The sequence below is a fragment of the Eleginops maclovinus genome, chromosome 16 (assembly GCF_036324505.1).
Source record: "Eleginops maclovinus isolate JMC-PN-2008 ecotype Puerto Natales chromosome 16, JC_Emac_rtc_rv5, whole genome shotgun sequence".
Classification (NCBI taxonomy): domain Eukaryota; kingdom Metazoa; phylum Chordata; class Actinopteri; order Perciformes; family Eleginopidae; genus Eleginops; species Eleginops maclovinus.
In genome coordinates, this window is record NC_086364.1 from 24704387 (window position 1) to 24723341 (window position 18955).

At 43.8% G+C, this 18955-nt stretch overlaps 2 protein-coding genes across 3 annotated transcripts in view; one reads left to right on the plus strand and one right to left on the minus strand.

The window, feature by feature from the left end:
* Nucleotides 1-18955, minus strand: part of samd14 (sterile alpha motif domain containing 14) — a 48263-nt gene that overhangs the window by 26028 nt on the left and 3280 nt on the right. The gene's annotated exons all lie outside the window — the stretch shown is intronic.
* arhgap27l (Rho GTPase activating protein 27, like) overlaps nucleotides 1-18955 on the plus strand; it is a 35045-nt gene that overhangs the window by 5109 nt on the left and 10981 nt on the right. The window contains exons 2-9 of the mRNA XM_063902913.1: nucleotides 7401-7538; nucleotides 10545-11428; nucleotides 11919-12056; nucleotides 14359-14479; nucleotides 18241-18407; nucleotides 18484-18543; nucleotides 18667-18741; nucleotides 18838-18933. Coding sequence (XP_063758983.1) covers nucleotides 7430-7538; nucleotides 10545-11428; nucleotides 11919-12056; nucleotides 14359-14479; nucleotides 18241-18407; nucleotides 18484-18543; nucleotides 18667-18741; nucleotides 18838-18933 — 1650 coding nt within the window. The 5' untranslated portion in view covers nucleotides 7401-7429. The remainder of the gene's footprint in view (nucleotides 1-7400; nucleotides 7539-10544; nucleotides 11429-11918; nucleotides 12057-14358; nucleotides 14480-18240; nucleotides 18408-18483; nucleotides 18544-18666; nucleotides 18742-18837; nucleotides 18934-18955) is intronic.

Here is an 18955-nt window from a genome sequence, read left to right on the forward strand (position 1 = left end):
CAGGACCAGGACGAAAACCGCATTGTTCCTCTTCAATCTGAGGTTCGACAATCGGCCGGAACCTCCTTTCCAGCACCTTAGAGTAAACTTTCCCGGGGAGGCTGAGTAATGTGATGCCTCTGTAATTGGCACACACCCTCTGATCCCCCTTTTTAAAGAGAGGAACCACCACCCCGGTCTGCCACTCCTTCGGTACTGTTTCCGACTTCCACGCAATGTTGATGAGACGTGTCAACCATGACAGTCACTCAACACCCAGAGCCTTCAGCATTTCTGGGCGGATCTCATCCACCCCTGGGGCTTTGCCACTGTGGAGCTGTTTAACTACCTCAGTGACTTCCCCCCATGAGATTGGAGTTGATCCCCCTTCATACTCCAGCTCCGCCTCTAACATAGAGTGCGGAGTTGTCGGATTCAGGAGTTCCTCAAAGTGTTCCTTCCACCGCCCTAACACACTATCAGTTGAGGTCAACAGCGCCCCATCCTTACTGTACACAGCTTGGATGGTTCCCTGCTTCCCCCTCCTGAGGTGTCAGACGGTTTTCCAGAACAACTTTGGTGCCGACCGAAAGTCCTTCTCCATGGCTTCTCCGAACTTCTCCCACACCCGCTGCTTTGCCTCGGCCACGGCTGAGGCTGCTGCCCTTCGGGCCTGTCGATACCTTGCAACTGCGTCAGGAGTACCCAGGGATAACATATCCCGGAAGGCCTCCTTCTTCAGTCGGACGGCTTCCCTGACCACCGGTGTCCACCACGAGGTTCGAGGGTTACCGCCCCTTGAGGCACCTAAGACCTTGAGACCACAGCTCCCTGCCGCAGCTTCGGCAATAGAGGCTTTGAACACCGCCCACTCTGGTTCAATGTCCCCAGCCTCCACAGGGATGCCTGAAAAGCTCCGCCGGAGGTGTGAGTTGAAGGCCTCCTGGACATGGGACTCCTCTAGACGTTCCCAGTTCACCCGCACTACACGTTTGGGCTTACCAGGTCTGTCCAGAGGCTTCCCCCGCCACTCGACCCAACTCACCACCAGATGGTGATCAGTTGACAACTCCGCCCCTCTCTTCACCCGAGTGTCCAAAACATGCAGCCTCAGGTCCGATGATACGATAACAAAATCGATCATGGACCTTCTGCCTAGGGTGCTCTGGTACCACTTACACTTATGAGCATCCTTATGTTCGAACATGGTGTTTGTTATGGACAATCCATGACTAGCACAGAAGTCCAGTAGCAAACCAACACTCCGGTTCAGATCAGGGGGGCCGTTCCTCCCAATCACGCCCCTCCAAGTGTCTCCATCATTGCCCACGTGTGCATTGAAGTCTCCCAGCAAGACTAAGGAGTCCCCTTCAGGAGCCCCATACAGGACTTCTTTCAGGGTCTCCAAGAAGGCCGAATACTCTGAACTGCTGTTTGGTGCATAAGCACACACAACAGTCAGAGTTTCCCCCCCCATGACTCGCAGGCGTAGGGAGGCGACCCTCTCGTCCAGTGGGGTAAATTCCAACAAAGCGGCACTCAACCGTGGGCTTATGAGTATCCCCACACCCGCTCGGCGCCTCACACCTTGGGCAACTCCGGAGAAGAATTCAGTCCAACCCCTATCCAGAAGTAAGGTTCCAGAGCCGACGCTGTGCGTAGAGGTGAGCCCCACCAGATCCAACTGGTAACGCTCCACCTCCCGCACAAGCTCCGGCTCCTTCCCCCCCAGAGAGGTGACATTCCACGTTCCCAAAGCCAACTTCTGTCGCCTGAGTCTGGTCCGTCGAGACCCTCTGCTTTCACTGCCACCCTTCTGGCAGCGCACCCAACCCCATCGCTGTTTCCCGTAGGTGGTGGGCCCGCGGGACGGAGAAGCGGAGGTGTTGCCCACGTTGCTTTTTCAGGCTGTGCCCGGCCGAGCTCCGTGGCAAGCCCGGCCACCAGGCGCTCGCTGACGAGTCCTCCTTCTGGGCCTGGCTCCAGAAGGGGACCCCAGGCTTCCTCCGGGCCGGGTATCCTCACTTCCAATTGTGTTATTCATGGAGTCTTTTTGAACCAATCTTAGTCTGGCCCCTTACCTGAGACCAATTTGCCATGGGAGACCCTACCAGGAACACAAGGTTCCAGACAACACAGCCCCCAGGTTCATCGGGGCACACAAACCTCTCCACCACGATAAGGTGCTGGTTCTTAAATCCAATTAGCATAATAATTTGGAACGCGGCGTATGAGTGTGTGTGAGTGTGTGTGTGTGATGGTGTGTGTGTGATGGTGTGTGTGTTTGTGTGTGATGGCGATATGTAGCCCGCTTGCTTGCGTGCTCGGAACAAATTGGGTCGAGGATATGGAGCGGTCAGTGACGATGGCGGTTCGATGGCCGGTTCATCGCTGCGTGCAGCTTTAATTCACCTTATTATTGTTCCTCTTTATGGTTCCCTGTTTTTAAGTATTACAATTATAACAAATACATTGAATTAAGTCAAAGTGAGCTTTATGTGAACAACAAAATTCAGTGTTATTTAAAACATCATAAATATTTATGAGGATAAAACACTTCCCTAAACCTGATGAATATAACTAATACAGATAAATAAACAACTTTGTTTCTTTTATTTTTTTGATGGAAGTATCTTTCAGTGATTTCTTGTGTTCGGATGAAGCAGGGAACTCTGCTGCAGGAACAGAGACAGGAAACACACACAGGGCGTGATGTCACCAGGGGGCGGGGCTTACAGCAGGAAGAGCAGACTTCCCTTTATAAACAGTTCTGAGACTAGTGTGTGTGTGTGTGTGTGTGTGTGTGTGTGTGTGTGTGTGTGTGTGTGTGTGTGTGTGTGTGTGTGTGTGTGTGTGTGTGTGTGTGCGATACAAAGCAGCAAACCTGCTATGAATTGTTTTATAAAAAAGGACAGAAAAGAGAATACCACAAGATTTTTATTTGGTTATTCACTCCGCAGCTCTGCAACAGCCTCGTCACAAAGCCCCGCCCCTCTCCGGTAGAGCTCCAAACCTCTGCAGAATATCAGAGAATGTTATTGTGAAAGAGTGAGACTTATTGTGAAAGAGTGAGACTTATTGTGAAAGAGTGAGACTTATTGTGAAAGAGTGAGACTTTTATTGTGAAAGAGTGAGACTTTTATTGTGAAAGAGTGAGACTTATTGTGAAAGAGTGAGACTTTTATTGTGAAAGAGTGAGACTTATTGTGAAAGAGTGACTTTTATTGTGAAAGAGTGAGACTTATTGTGAAAGAGTGAGACTTATTGTGAAAGAGTGAGACTTTTATTGTGAAAGAGTGAGACTTGTTGTGAAAGAGTGAGGCTTTTATTGTGAAAGAGTGAGGCTTTTATTGTGAAAGAGTGAGACTTTTATTGTGAAAGAGTGAGACTTTTATTGTGAAAGAGTGAGACTTATTGTGAAAGAGTGAGGCTTTTATTGTGAAAGAGTGAGGCTTTTATTGTGAAAGAGTGAGGCTTTTATTGTGAAAGAGTGAGGCTTTTATTGTGAAAGAGTGAGACTTTTATTGTGAAAGAGTGAAGCTGTTGCTGTGAAAGAGTGAGGCTTTTATTGTGAAAGAGTGAGGCTTTTATTGTGAAAGTGAGGCTTTTATTGTGAAAGAGGGAGACTTATATTGTGAAAGAGTGAGACTTATTGTGAAAGAGTGAGGCTTTTATTGTGAAAGAGTGAGACTTTTATTGTGAAAGAGTGAGGCTTTTATTGTGAAAGAGTGAGACTTTTATTGTGAAAGAGTGAAGCTGTTACTGTGAAAGAGTGAAGCTGTTGCTGTGAAAGAGTGAGGCTTTTATTGTGAAAGAGTGAGGCTGTTGCTGTGAAAGAGTGAGGCTTTTACTGTGAAAGAGTGAAGCTGTTGCTGTGAAAGAGTGAGGCTTTTATTGTGAAAGAGTGAGACTTTTATTGTGAAAGAGTGAAGCTGTTACTGTGAAAGAGTGAAGCTGTTGCTGTGAAAGAGTGAGGCTTTTATTGTGAAAGAGTGAAGCTGTTTCTGTGAAAGAGTGAAGCTGTTGCTGTGAAAGAGTGAGGCTTTTATTGTGAAAGAGTGAAGCTGTTTCTGTGAAAGAGTGAAGCTGTTGCTGTGAAAGAGTGAGGCAGAGATGATTAGGAGGACTGGCGAGTGAGAGAGGGGAAGAGAACTCAGACCAGGTTTCTTCAGTAAAAGTAGAAGTACTCAGGTCTTGTACTTGAGTAAAGTAGAAGTACTCAGGTCTTGTACTTGAGTAAAGTAGAAGTACTCAGATCTTGTACTTGAGTAAAGTAGAAGTACTCAGATCTTGTACTTGAGTAAAGTAGAAGTACTCAGATCTTGTACACTTGAGTAAAAGTAGAAGTACTCAGATCTTGTACTTGAGTAAAGTAGAAGTACTCAGGTCTTGTACTTGAGTAAAGTAGAAGTACTCAGGTCTTGTACTTGAGTAAAGTAGAAGTACTCAGATCTTGTACTTGAGTAAAAGTAGAAGTACTCAGGTCTTGTACTTGAGTAAAGTAGAAGTACTCAGGTCTTGTACTTGAGTAAAGTAGAAGTACTCAGGTCTTGTACTTGAGTAAAGTAGAAGTACTCAGGTCTTGTACTTGAGTAAAGTAGAAGTACTCAGATCTTGTACTTGAGTAAAGTAGAAGTACTCAGGTCTTGTACTTGAGTAAAGTAGAAGTACTCAGGTCTTGTACTTGAGTAAAGTAGAAGTACTCAGGTCTTGTACTTGAGTAAAGTAGAAGTACTCAGGTCTTGTACTTGAGTAAAGTAGAAGTACTCAGATCTTGTACTTGAGTAAAATAGAAGTACTCAGATCTTGTACTTGAGTAAAGTAGAAGTACTCAGGTCTTGTTCTTGAGTAAAGTAGAAGTACCAGAGTGTAGGAATACTCTGTCACAGTGAAAGTATTCTAAATGTTCCTCCAGTGAAAGTAGAAAGTACTCTCCTCTAAATGTACTTAAAGTAGCGACAGTAAAAGTAGTCATTGTCTGATTGGTCCATTTCAGAATAATATCTCTGATATGTTTTATAATGATTGATCAGTAAAGTGTTCTCAGAGCTGGTAAAGGTGCAGCTAGTTTGAATGCTTTGTATACTGCAGGGTAGCTGCTGGATTTACTGCAGGTGAACTACAGTCTGATTGAAGGGTCATTATATTCACCATCATTGATCCAGATCTGTAAAGTCACTAAAGGGATTAAATACATGTATAGGAGTTAAAGTACATAATTTACCTCTGAACTGTACTTACAGTACCTGATTAATGAGTCACTTTCCTGCTCTAGTGTCTGCAGACTGATTCATGTGTTTCTGAGACTCAGTAAAATGGAAATTCACAGTCATTTTAGATTTAACATTCTTACACAGTTAACTAAAACGTGCATGCTCTGTGTTGCCAGATTCTTATTTAAATGCATTTATTAATTTAAATAAAAATTGTAATATTAAATGAGTGCCACTACGGCACACAGCCTCAGTGGGGGAGGTTTCTATGGTGGCTTGCAGGTGCAAACACGCATCATTGCCCAAAACACCTGTAGCACTTGATAAGAATGTTCTTTGTTTGAGGACCAAGAGTTGGTCCGAAATAGACCAAGAAGCTTTTCTGTAAAGTATAACCATATTTATTAACATGACGTCACAGTAAGTCCACAAGGGAAACACAGACCATGTTGAAGCAGTTAGCTGTCTACCAGCAGCGTGGAGAAAAGGCCTCGATCTTCTGTTTGCATCACGCATTTCTACTCTGTGTTCCTTCCGGTATCGTCTTCTCTCATTGGTTGGCAGCGGGCGCCGGATCCTGTTGGACCCTTGTCGTCACATGGGCATATCCCCGTCTGTTCTAGTGGCTGACGTTGACGGAGGCGGGTCCATGGCACGCTCTGCTTCTCATGACGTCTCCATCGCCATCTGTTGATGTAGTCATGAAGCTTCCACCTATGATATTCTATTGTACAATTCTTCTGAGGTTTATTGATTATTAAACACTTCATAGTATTAATGCAGCATCAATGAGTGAGAGGTAGAGGCGGTGTGTTTGGTTTGTAACTCCATGCTGTTCATTGACTACAGTTCAGCATTCAACACCATTGTGCCCTCCAAGCTCATCATTAAGCTCAGGGACCTTGGGCTCAACAGCGCCCTCTGTGACTGGATCATGAGCTTCCTGACGGGCAGATCCCAGGCAGTGCGGATGGGGAACATCACATCCTCCACCTTGACCCTCAACACCGGAGCCCCTCAGGGTTGTGTGCTCAGCCCTCTCCTCTGCTCCCTGTTCACGCACGACTGCGTGGCCACACACAGCTCCAACACCATCATCAAGTTTGCTGACGACGCGACCGTCATCGGCCTGATCACAGACGGCGACGAGACGGCGTACAGAGAGGAGGTCAGAGCCCTGACATCTTGGTGCCAGGACAACAACCTCCATCTCAACGTCAGCAAAACAAAGGAGCTGATTGTGGACTACAGGAAGAGGCAGAGAGAGGCACACACACCCATCACCATCGACGGGACTCCTGTGGAGAGAGTCAGCAGCTTCAGGTTCCTCGGGGTAAACATCAGTGAGGACCTGACATGGACACATCACACCAGGGTCATATCCAAGACGGCTCGACAGCGGCTCTTCTTCCTCCGCAGGCTGCGGAAGTTCAACATGGACTCCAGGATACTCTGCAACTTCTACAGGTGCACCATCGAGAGTATCCTGACTGGCTGCATCACCGCCTGGTATGGCAGTTGCACCGCCCTCAACCGTAAGACTCTACAGAGGGTGGTGAAAACTGCTCAGCACATCACCAGGACGGAGCTGCCATCCATGGAGGACCTCTACACCCAGCGGTGTAGGAAGAAGGCCGGTAGGATATTAAAGGACCCCCATCACCCCAGCAACGATCTGTTCTGTCTGCTGCCGTCTGGCAGACGGTACCGCAGCATCCGGACCAAGACCACCAGACTCAGAGACAGTTTTATACCACAGGCTATAAGACTGCTGAACTCCTGAGCTCTGTGAATGTCTACTCATATCTGTTTATAGTACACATATACATATATATATATATATTGTACACATCTGCCATACATATCTGTTATACATAATATATGCATCTGTCCATACCTCCTCATTCCACAGTGTAAAGTATGTAAATACTCTCAATGTATTCCACATATGTATATATTTCACATCCTCAAATCTTTATTGTTGTTATTGTAAATATTCTTCTCTCTTTTTGCACTTTTTTGGTCTCCTTCTGCTTCTTGCAACTTTGGTTTCTGCAGCTTTTAGTAAACGCTGCTCATGTTTCCTCTGCTGAATGTTCTCTAAGATGTTTCTCACATGAGTTTTTATACCTGTCGGCTTCCATTGGTTTTAATGTAAAGACAAAAGTATTTTGTTATAAAAATATGTAATTAATATCTATCTGCTAGGTCTTTCAGGGGACTGCTGATGACCCCGTATGACCTCTGATCTCCCACCTCACCTTCAGACTCACCTGCCCATCTGCCTGAGAGGAGCGAGGCCTGAGGAGTGCACCATGGAAACCACCTCCTCGCTGCTCAGCAGAGGTGAGACCAGATTATGTAATTATACGTTTGTTCCAGAATCAGAATCAGAAGGGGTTTTGCCAGTTGTGGTGAAGGCCTTAGGGACGTAGCTTGGAAACTCGAAGGTCACCGGTTCAAGTGCTACCAAGGTGTCCCTGAGCAAGGCACCGTTTCCTACACTGCTCCCTGGGCACTGTACATATAGCAGCCCACTGCTCCCATTACTGGGATGGGGCAAATGCAGAGCTCAGTTTTGTGATAAATGACTTTCGGTTAAAGAAATGTCTCTGCAGATCTGCTGCTTCTCTGTTTCATATGAAACACCTGGACTCTGAGACCCAGAGACCCAGAGACCCAGAGACCCAGAGACCCAGAGACCCAGAGACTTACAACCATCCCATTAACACACGAGAATACACAGAGACAGTCACAGGCTACATCACCAAGTGCATTGATGATGTAACCACCACCAGAGCCATCACCATCCGAGCCAACCAGAAGCCATGGCTGACAGGAGGTCCGCACGCTGCTCAAGGCCCGCGACACCGCCTTCAGAGCTGGAGACCCAGCTGGGCTGAGAGCAGCCAGGGCCGACCTGTGCCGTGGCATCAGGAAAGCTAAACGTCTGTACACCAAGAAAATCACAGGACATTTCAAAGACAGCAGGGACTCACTGAGCCTGTGGCAGGGTATTAGGACCATAACGGACTACAAACTACCACCGCAGACCTGTGACAGTCACACTTCCCTGCTCAACAACCTCAACGGCTTCTTTGCACGCTTCGAAGCACAGAACGACACAACTGCGCCGAAAACCAGCCCCCCCCGCCGACGACCAGGCTCTGTGTCTGTCCCCAGCCATTGTGAAGAGCACACTGCTGAGGATTAATACCCGCATTCCTGGTCGAGTGCTGAGGGACTGATCAGAGGAGCTCACGGATGTCCTCACAGACATCTTTAACACCTCCCTGAGCCAGGCTGTTGTTCCCACGTGCTTCAAGGAAACCACCATCATTCCTGTGCCGAAGAAGTAATCTCCAGCCTGCTTCAACAACTACCGCCCCGTCACACTGACCTCGACCATCATGAAGTGCTTTGAAAGACTGGTCATGAAGCAGATCAAATCCACTCTTCCTCCCTCCCTGGACCCGTTTCAGTTTGCCTACCGAGCTTAACGGTCCACAGAGGATGCAATCACCTCCGCTCTACACCCAGCCCTCACACACCTGGACACTAAGAACTCCTACGTCAGAATGCTATTCATAGACTTCAGCTCATCATTCAACACCATCATCCCCCAGCAGCTTGTGCGTAAACTTACAGACCTGGGCCTCAGCCCCTCTCTCTGCAACTGGTTGCTGGACTTCCTCACAGAGAGACCACAAGCTGTCCGGGTCAACAACACATGGAACACACTAACACTGAGCACGGGGGGCCCCCGAGGCTGTGTGCTCAGCCCCCTTCTCTTCACCCTGCTGACCCATGACTGCAAACCCAGCTACAGCTCCAACCACATCGTGGAGTTCGCTGACGACACCACCGTGGTGGGTCTCATCAGCCACAACGATGAGACTAACTACAGGAAGGAAGTGAAGCAGCTGGCCCGTTGGCGCCAAAATAACAACCTCTTCCTCGATGTGGGGAAAACAAAGGAGATTGTTGTTGACTTCAGGAGAACCCACTCCCAACCCCCCCTCCCTCTGAACATCAATGGTGCTGCTGTGGAGCAGGTGAGCAGCACCAAATTCCTGGGTGTGACCATCACAGACGACCTCACCTGGAACAACAACACCACTGCACTGGCAAAGAAGGCCCAGCAACGCCTCTACTTCAACAGGAAGCTCAAGCGAGCAGGTACCCCCCCCCCCATCATCCTCTCATTCTACCGAGGCGCCACTGAGAGCATCCTCAGCAGCTGCATCATGCTGTGGTTTGGAAGCTGCACCGCCTCCAACCGCAAGAGCCTGCAGCGCATCGTGAACTCTGCCCAGAGGATCATCGGGGTCTCACTCCCTACACTACAGGACATCTACAGCACCCGACTCACCCGCAAAGCACTCGGCATTGCGGGGGACCCCACCCACCCCTCCAACAGCCTCTTCAGCCTCCCGCCTTCAGAGGGAAGGTTCCGCAGCCTCCGCTCGAGCTCCACCAGGCTGAGGAACAGCTTCTTCCACCAGGCTGAGGAACAGCTTCTTCCACCAGGCTGAGGAACAGCTTCTTCCACCAGGCTGAGGAACAGCTTCTTCCACCAGGCGGTCAGGATGCTGAACTCTGTCCCTCCCTCCCTCTCTCCTCTCCCTCTCTCATCTCCCTCTACCCCCGCTCCCATCTCTCCCCTGACCTCTCCACCCTCCGTCCACCCACCTTTCCCCACAGCCTCAATGGAAATGTAGCAGGACATGAATCCCCCTCCCTCACACACCCGTCCCTCATCCAGCACCAGTCACCTTCTATTCTCCGCTGCTACTGAAAATGTACTTTGCACTAAAGACCCACCTGCACCACCGTCACACTGTGTTGATGGTGTCTAACATATGTATATATTACTTAGGTTTTTCTGTATACCCTTTTTTTCCTAGGCTCTTATCTTTCTGTGTTAGATGTTCTTTTATATTCGCACTGTGGGACTGCCAGAACCGGTATTTCAGTTCTGTGTGTATAACACATGTGGAGACTTTGACAATAAAGTGGACTTTGACTTTGACCCAGATATCCAGAGACCCAGAGACCCAGAGACTCAGAGACCCAGAGACTCAGAGACCCAGAGACTCAGAGACCCAGAGACTCAGAGACTCAGAGACTCAGAGACCCAGAGACTCAGAGACTCAGAGACCCAGAGACTCAGAGACCCAGAGACTCAGAGACTCAGAGACCCAGAGACTCAGAGACCCAGAGACTCAGAGACCCAGAGACCCAGAGACTCAGAGACCCAGAGACTCAACATTTCCTGCACATTTTCTGATAAAAAAAACAAGTTGAATATAGCAAAGTGCTTTTCTTGATGGACCTGTTCTGATCCTGCAGGTCTGGGTCTGGTCCTGGTGGAGTTTCAGTACGAGTACCCGGGTCGTGATGGCGCTATGGTCTGCATCAAACCCAACGAGCGTTACGTCCTGCTGTCCAAGACCAACGACCACTGGTGGCAGGTCCGCGGGGACCGGAGCTCCAAATCTTTCTACATCCCAGCCAAGTACGTCAAGGAGCTGCCGCTGGACCTACCGATGGACCTGCCGCTAAGCTTCCCCCCGACCGGGCCTGAACAACAGCCGGTCCCTGTCCCAGTCCCGGTCCCAATCCCGGTCCCAGTTCCTGTCCCAAAGCCTCTGGAGGATCCCAGGAACCAGCCGGGAGACGAGGTGACGATCCGGCTCCGGCCCGAGGCTTCGTCCCGTAAGACGGAGAACCGCATGTCCACGTTTGGCGTCCCGTTAGACTTTCCGGATCTGACACCGGCTCCGCGACCCACCCTTGCCCCTGCAGACCCAGTGACAACAAACATGGCTGACGAGTCAGCGCGCCAAAAGCACTTCTTGCAAGAGCACAAGGACAAGACCCGGGTCCCCAGCTTCAGCCCGGCTGACCCACTGGCAGCACTGCGGACCCAGAACCTACCAATCCCCGTGGACACGCCCACCGTACCCCCCCAACACCAGTTACAACACCCGGAGGAAGAGAATGAGGAGGTGGATGGGGAGGAGGAGGAAGAAGAGGAAGAGGAGGAGGAGGAAAAGGAAGAGGAAGAGGAAGAGGAAGAGGAAGATGAAGTAAAGGTGGAAGTTAATGACGAAGTGAAGGAGGAAAACTCGCACCACATCTACGAGTCAATTCAAGACCTGAACCTGGACCTGGAGGCTCTGGTGGGGGGGCGAGCAAGTCCTGCTCCTGACTCAGCCCCCCCCTCCGCACAGGTAACACACCTGAGACTAACACACACACACTTTATCAGTGCTAATGTACAGAGCAATACCAGCACCTCTGAACCCACAATAACAACTGATCTAATTATTTATATGACCCCCCACCCCGATCAAAATACAATAATGAAACCTTTGCATCATATTTTATTTTATGGCATCAAAGTGTGTTTTCAAAATAAAAGTCGTCTGCACAGGAAGTGACACACTGCAGGAAGAGAGAGCAGAAATCTGTTTCCTCTTTTCCTAACAAGCAGGACCCTGAATTTAAACAGCTATAGAACATTAGGATCAGTTTGGGGGGGGGTCTGTGTTTGATGATGTCTCAGAAGGATGCGTTAAGGGTCAGACAGGAAGCAGGGAGGATACGAAGCTGCAGTGACATCTGCAGGATGAGAGAGATAGTGTTTGTGTGTGTGTGTGTGTGTGTGTGTGTGTGTGTGTGTCAGCTGTTGCTGATGGTAACGCTAACCCCCCCCTGCAGGACCCTGCCCCGGTCTATGCAAACGTCTCTGCGCTGAAGAAGGTTTCTGGCCATGTCCCTCCAGACCACACCCCCTTCTCTGCAGGCTCCTCCCCCTTAAGCCCCGCCACCCCCAGTAGCCCACAGGACGACTGGCAGGTAAGTTGACCTCTGACCTCTCTCAGCTTCTTTATGAAAGGCAATAGACTGTGTTTATTAATCTCTCCATCAGGTCTCTACGACCCCCCCGGCTTTACATTCATCATTCCATCATTCACTCACCTGACCTGCACAGGTGTGACAGAGCGAAAGAAGACGTTACTAACCTTGTATTTAGATTGTTTTGCATTGTAAATACTGTGTAGCTGTATCTTTATTGTATGTCCCTCTAGATTAATAAGCTTTCATTTTTTTTAATGAACATAACCAACACAACCTCAGACCTACAAATAACTACTTCAGTAAAACTCAGTGTTATAAAATAAAGCTTCATTAAGGATGTATGTCTGGTGGACTTTAAAGATTAATCACAGCAACCAGAGACACCTGGATCACCTGAGCCTCTTCACCGGCCCAGAAACTACATAATTGATGATCTATAAATAGTGAAACCCTCTTTTACTCACCTGGTTATTAATAATCGGGAGACATTAAAGCGCAGTGTTCCTTACGTTTACATGGTGAGTGTAAAACATAAACAGGAAGTGTGGAACATAAACAGGAAGTGTGGAACATAAACAGGAAGTGTAGAACATAAACAGGAAGTGTGGAACATAAACAGGAAGTGTGGAACAAACAGGAAGTGTGGAACATAAACAGGAAGTGTAGAACATAAACAGGAAGTGTAGAACATAAACAGGAAGTGTGGAACATAAACAGGAAGTGTAGAACATAAACAGGAAATCTATAACATATACAGGAAGTGTGGAACATAAACAGGAAGTGTAGAACAAACAGGAAGTGTGGAACATAAACAGGAAGTGTGGAACATAAACAGGAAGTGTGGAACATAAACAGGAAGTGTAGAACAAACAGGAGGTGTGGAACATAAACAGGAAGTGTGGAACATAAACAGGAAGTGTGGAACATAAACAGGAAGTGTAGAACAAACAGGAAGTGTGGAACATAAACAGGAAGTGTGGAACATAAACAGGAAGTGTGGAACATAAACAGGAAGTGTGGAACATAAACAGGAAATCTATAACATAAACAGGAAGTGTGGAACATAAACAGGAAGTGTAGAACATAAACAGGAAGTGTAGAACAAACAGGAAGTGTGGAACATAAACAGGAAGTGTGGAACATAAACAGGAAGTGTGGAACATAAACAGGAAGTGTAGAACAAACAGGAAGTGTGGAACATAAACAGGAAGTGTGGAACATAAACAGGAAGTGTGGAACATAAACAGGAAGTGTAGAACAAACAGGAAGTGTGGAACATAAACAGGAAGTGTGGAACATAAACAGGAAGTGTAGAACATAAACAGGAAGTGTGGAACATAAACAGGAAGTGTAGAACAAACAGGAAGTGTGGAACATAAACAGATAGTGTGGAACATAAACAGGAAGTGTGGAACATAAACAGGAAGTGTAGAACATAAACAGGAAGTGTGGAACATAAACAGGAAGTGTGGAACATAAACAGGAAGGTTGGAACATAAACAGGAAGTGTAGAACAAACAGGAAGTGTGGAACATAAACAGGAAGTGTAGAACATAAACAGGAAGTGAAGTACATAAACAGGAAGTGGAGACCATAAACAGGAAGTATAGAAGAGGAAGCGGAGAACATAAACAGGAAGTGGAGACCATAAACAGGAAGTAGAGTACATAAACAGGAAGTGGAGAACATAAACAGGAAGTGAAGTACATAAACAGGAAGTGGAGACCATAAACAGGAAGTATAGAAGAGGAAGCGGAGAACATAAACAGGAAGTGGAGACCATAAACAGGAAGTAGAGTACATAAACAGGAAGTGGAGAACATAAACAGGAAGTAAAGTACATAAACAGGAAGCGGAGAACATAAACAGGAAGTAAAGTACATAAACAGGAAGCGGAGAACATAAACAGGAAGTGTAGTACAGAAAGAGGAAGTGGAGAACATAAACAGGAAGTGTAGTACAGAAAGAGGAAGCGGAGAACATAAACAGGAAGTGTAGTACAGAAAGAGGAAGTGGAGACAATAAACAGGAAGTACAGTACATAAACAGGAAGTGTAGTACAGAAAGAGGAAGTGGAGAACATAAACAGGAAGTGTAGTACAGAAAGAGGAAGCGGAGAACATAAACAGGAAGTGTAGTACAGAAAGAGGAAGCGGAGAACATAAACAGGAAGTGTAGTACAGAAAGAGGAAGCGGAGAACATAAACAGGAAGTGTAGTACAGAAAGAGGAAGCGGAGAACATAAACAGGAAGTGGAGAAAATAATATCATCAGTGTAAACCTGGTCACTTGTCCTCAGGTGCACACCGACTCCAACAGCGGGAAGCAGTTTTACTTCCACCCCCCCACCAGACGCACCACCTGGTCCTCCCCACATGGGCCCCCGCCCCCCCCCACAGGCCAAAGACATGGACCAGCCCGTTCCCTCCCCGCTCTCCCCCGACTCCCCTCAGGTGAATCACTATCTTCAACTTTTGAGAACTGGATGTAATAACTTGTGTGTAACTAGACAGTAACTCATGGGAACTACATAATAACTTTTGGGAACTAGATAATAACTTTTGGGAACTAGATAAAAACTTTTGGGAACTATATACTAACTTTTGGGAACTATATACTAACTTTTGGGAACTATATAATAATTTGAGGGAACTACATAATAACTTTTGGGAACTACATAATAACTTTTGGGAACTATATACTAACTTTTGGGAACTGTATAATAACTTTTGGGAACTATATACTAACTTCTGGGAACTACATAATAACTTTTGGGAACTAGATAATAATTTGAGGGAACTACATAATAACTTTTGGGAACTATATACTAACTTTTGGGAACTACATAATAACTTTTGGGAACTATATAATAATTTGAGGGAACTAGATAATAACTTTTGGGAACTATAGAATAACTTTTGGGAACTATATAATAATTTGAGGGAACTATATAATAACTTTTGGGAACTATATAATAATTTGAGGGAACTATATAATAAACTTTTGGGAACTATAGAATAACTTTTGGGAACTATATAATAATTTGAGGGAACTATATAATAATTTGAGGGAACTATATAATAATTTGAGGGAACTATATAATAACTTTTGGGAACTACATAATAACTTTTGGGAACTATATAATAATTTGAGGGAACTAGATAATAATTTGAGGGAACTACATGATAACTTTTGGGAACTACATAATAACTTTTGGGAACTACATAATAACTTTTGGGAACTATATAATAACTTTTGGGAACTATATAATAATTTGAGGGAACTACATGATAACTTTTGGGAACTACATAATAACTTTTGGGAACTATATAATAACTTTTGGGAACTATATAATAACTTTTGGGAACTACATAATAACTTTTGGGAACTACATAATAACTTTTGGGAACTACATAATAACTTTTGGGAACTATATAATAACTTTTGGGAATTTTGGGAACTATATAATAACTTTTGGGAACTAGATAATAATTTGAGGGAACTACATAATAACTTTTGGGAACTATATAATAACTTTTGGGAACTATATAATAATTTGAGGGAACTATATACTAACTTTTGGGAACTATATAATAACTTTTGGGAACTACATAATAACTTCTGGGAACTATATAATAACTTTTGGGAACTATATAATAATTTGAGGGAACTAGATAATAATTTGAGGGAACTATATAATAATTTGAGGGAACTAGATAATAATTTGAGGGAACTATATAATAACTTTTGGGAACTATATAATAACTTTTGGGAACTACATAATAACTTTTGGGAACTATATAATAACTTTTGGGAACTATATAATAATTTGAGGGAACTATATAATAATTTGAGGGAACTATATAATAACTTTTGGGAACTATATAATAACTTTTGGGAACTATATAATAATTTGAGGGAACTACATAATAACTTTTGGGAACTATATAATAACTTTTGGGAACTATATAATAACTTTTGGGAACTATATAATAATTTGAGGGAACTAGATAATAATTTGAGGGAACTAGATAATAACTTTTGGGAACTATATAATAACTTTTGGGAACTATTGGACTATATAATTTGAGGGAACTATAATTTGGACTATAATAATTTGAGGGAACTAGATAATAATTTGAGGGAACTATATAATAACTTTTGGGAACTATATAATAATTTGAGGGAACTAGATAATAATTTGAGGGAACTAGATAATAACTTTTGGGAACTATATAATAATTTGAGGGAACTACATAATAACTTTTGGGAACTATATAATAACTTTTGGGAACTATATAATAACTTTTGGGAACTATATAATAATTTGAGGGAACTAGATAATAATTTGAGGGAACTATATAATAACTTTTGGGAACTAGATAATAATTTGAGGGAACTATATAATAACTTTTGGGAACTATATAATAATTTGAGGGAACTATATAATAACTTTTGGGAACTATATAATAATTTGAGGGAACTAGATAATAATTTGAGGGAACTATATAATAACTTTTGGGAACTAGATAATAATTTGAGGGAACTATATAATAACTTTTGGGAACTATATAATAATTTGAGGGAACTATATAATAACTTTTGGGAACTATATAATAATTTGAGGGAACTAGATAATAATTTGAGGGAACTACATAATAATTTGAGGGAACTAGATAATAATTTGAGGGAACTAGATAATAATTTGAGGGAACTATATACTAACTTTTGGGAACTATATAATAATTTGAGGGAACTAGATAATAATTTGAGGGAACTATATAATAACTTTTGGGAACTATATACTAACTTTTGGGAACTATATAATAATTTGAGGGAACTAGATAATAATTTGAGGGAACTAGATAATAATTTGAGGGAACTATATAATAACTTTTGGGAACTATATAATAATTTGAGGGAACTAGATAATAATTTGAGGGAACTATATAATAACTTTTGGGAACTATATAATAACTTTTGGGAACTATATAATAATTTGAGGGAACTAGATAATAATTTGAGGGAACTAGATAATAATTTGAGGGAACTATATAATAACTTTTGGGAACTATATAATAATTTGAGGGAACTACATAATAACTTTTGGGAACTATATAATAACTTTTGGGAACTATATAATAATTTGAGGGAACTAGATAATAACTTTTGGGAACTATATAATAACTTTTGGGAACTATATAATAATTTGAGGGAACTAGATAATAACTTTTGGGAACTATATAATAACTTTTGGGAACTATATAATAATTTGAGGGAACTAGATAATAACTTTTGGGAACTATATAATAACTTTTGGGAACTATATAATAATTTGAGGGAACTACATAATAACTTTTGGGAACTATATAATAACTTTTGGGAACTATATAATAATTTGAGGGAACTATATAATAACTTTTGGGAACTATATAATAACTTTTGGGAACTACATAATAATTTGAGGGAACTATATAATAACTTTTGGGAACTATATAATAACTTTTGGGAACTATATAATAATTTGAGGGAACTAGATAATAACTTTTGGGAACTATATAATAATTTGAGGGAACTATATAATAATTTGAGGGAACTAGATAATAATTTGAGGGAACTATATAATAACTTTTGGGAACTATATAATAACTTTTGGGAACTATATAATAATTTGAGGGAACTAGATAATAATTTGAGGGAACTATATAATAACTTTTGGGAACTATATAATAACTTTTGGGAACTATATAATAATTTGAGGGAACTAGATAATAATTTGAGGGAACTATATAATAACTTTTGGGAACTATATAATAATTTGAGGGAACTACATAATAACTTTTGGGAACTATATAATAACTTTTGGGAACTATATAATAACTTTTGGGAACTATATAATAACTTTTGGGAACTATATAATAATTTGAGGGAACTAGATAATAATTTGAGGGAACTATATAATAACTTTTGGGAACTAGATAATAATTTGAGGGAACTACATAATAACTTTTGGGAACTATATAATAACTTTTGGGAACTATATAATAACTTTTGGGAACTATATAATAATTTGAGGGAACTATATAATAATTTGAGGGAACTATATAATAACTTTTGGGAACTAGATAATAATTTGAGGGAACTAGATAGCTGTAACTAAAGGTGAGATAAAGCCTGTGAGTGTTTAACATCAGAATCACTCCCTGTCAGCGTTCCTGGGAGCAACTGATGGACGAAGCCTCGGGCAGATACTACTACCATAACCCATCCTCAGGGACCACAACGTGGGCCCCCCCAGAGCCCCTCTCCCCCACCTCCCCAGCCAGCAGGAGGCAGGACAGCGTCCCGGTACGAACCTGATGGAGATCATTTAATGTTCTGTGACAGTGAGCTGTTAATAACGTGTTGATGTTTTAATGTGAAGCCCCCGCTGCCAGCGGAGGATTACCCTGTGGACACACAGCATGACGACGTGTTCACCACGGTAACACACACACACACACACACACACACACACACACACACACACACACACACACACACACACACACACACACACACACACACACACAACGTTTAAACTCTCTTGTCGCTTGTTATTTCCCAGCATCCTCAGCAGCAGGTTGTGATCCCTAGGGCTCAGCTGGACCTGGGGGGGGTTGGCAGCTCTCGACTGCAGGAGGTAATGTCTCTACAGTTACACACACACACACACACACACACACCTCGTTAACCCGATCCTTCATTAAGTAAATATTTAACACATCACCTATTCCAGCTGCCGCCTCTGCCGCAAAGGCTGATGGGAAATGGAGTTTCTGAGGAGAGACCGACCCTGCAGGTCAGGAACTGGAGACACAGCGTTGCCGAAGACGTGAGTCACACCACCAAGTTGT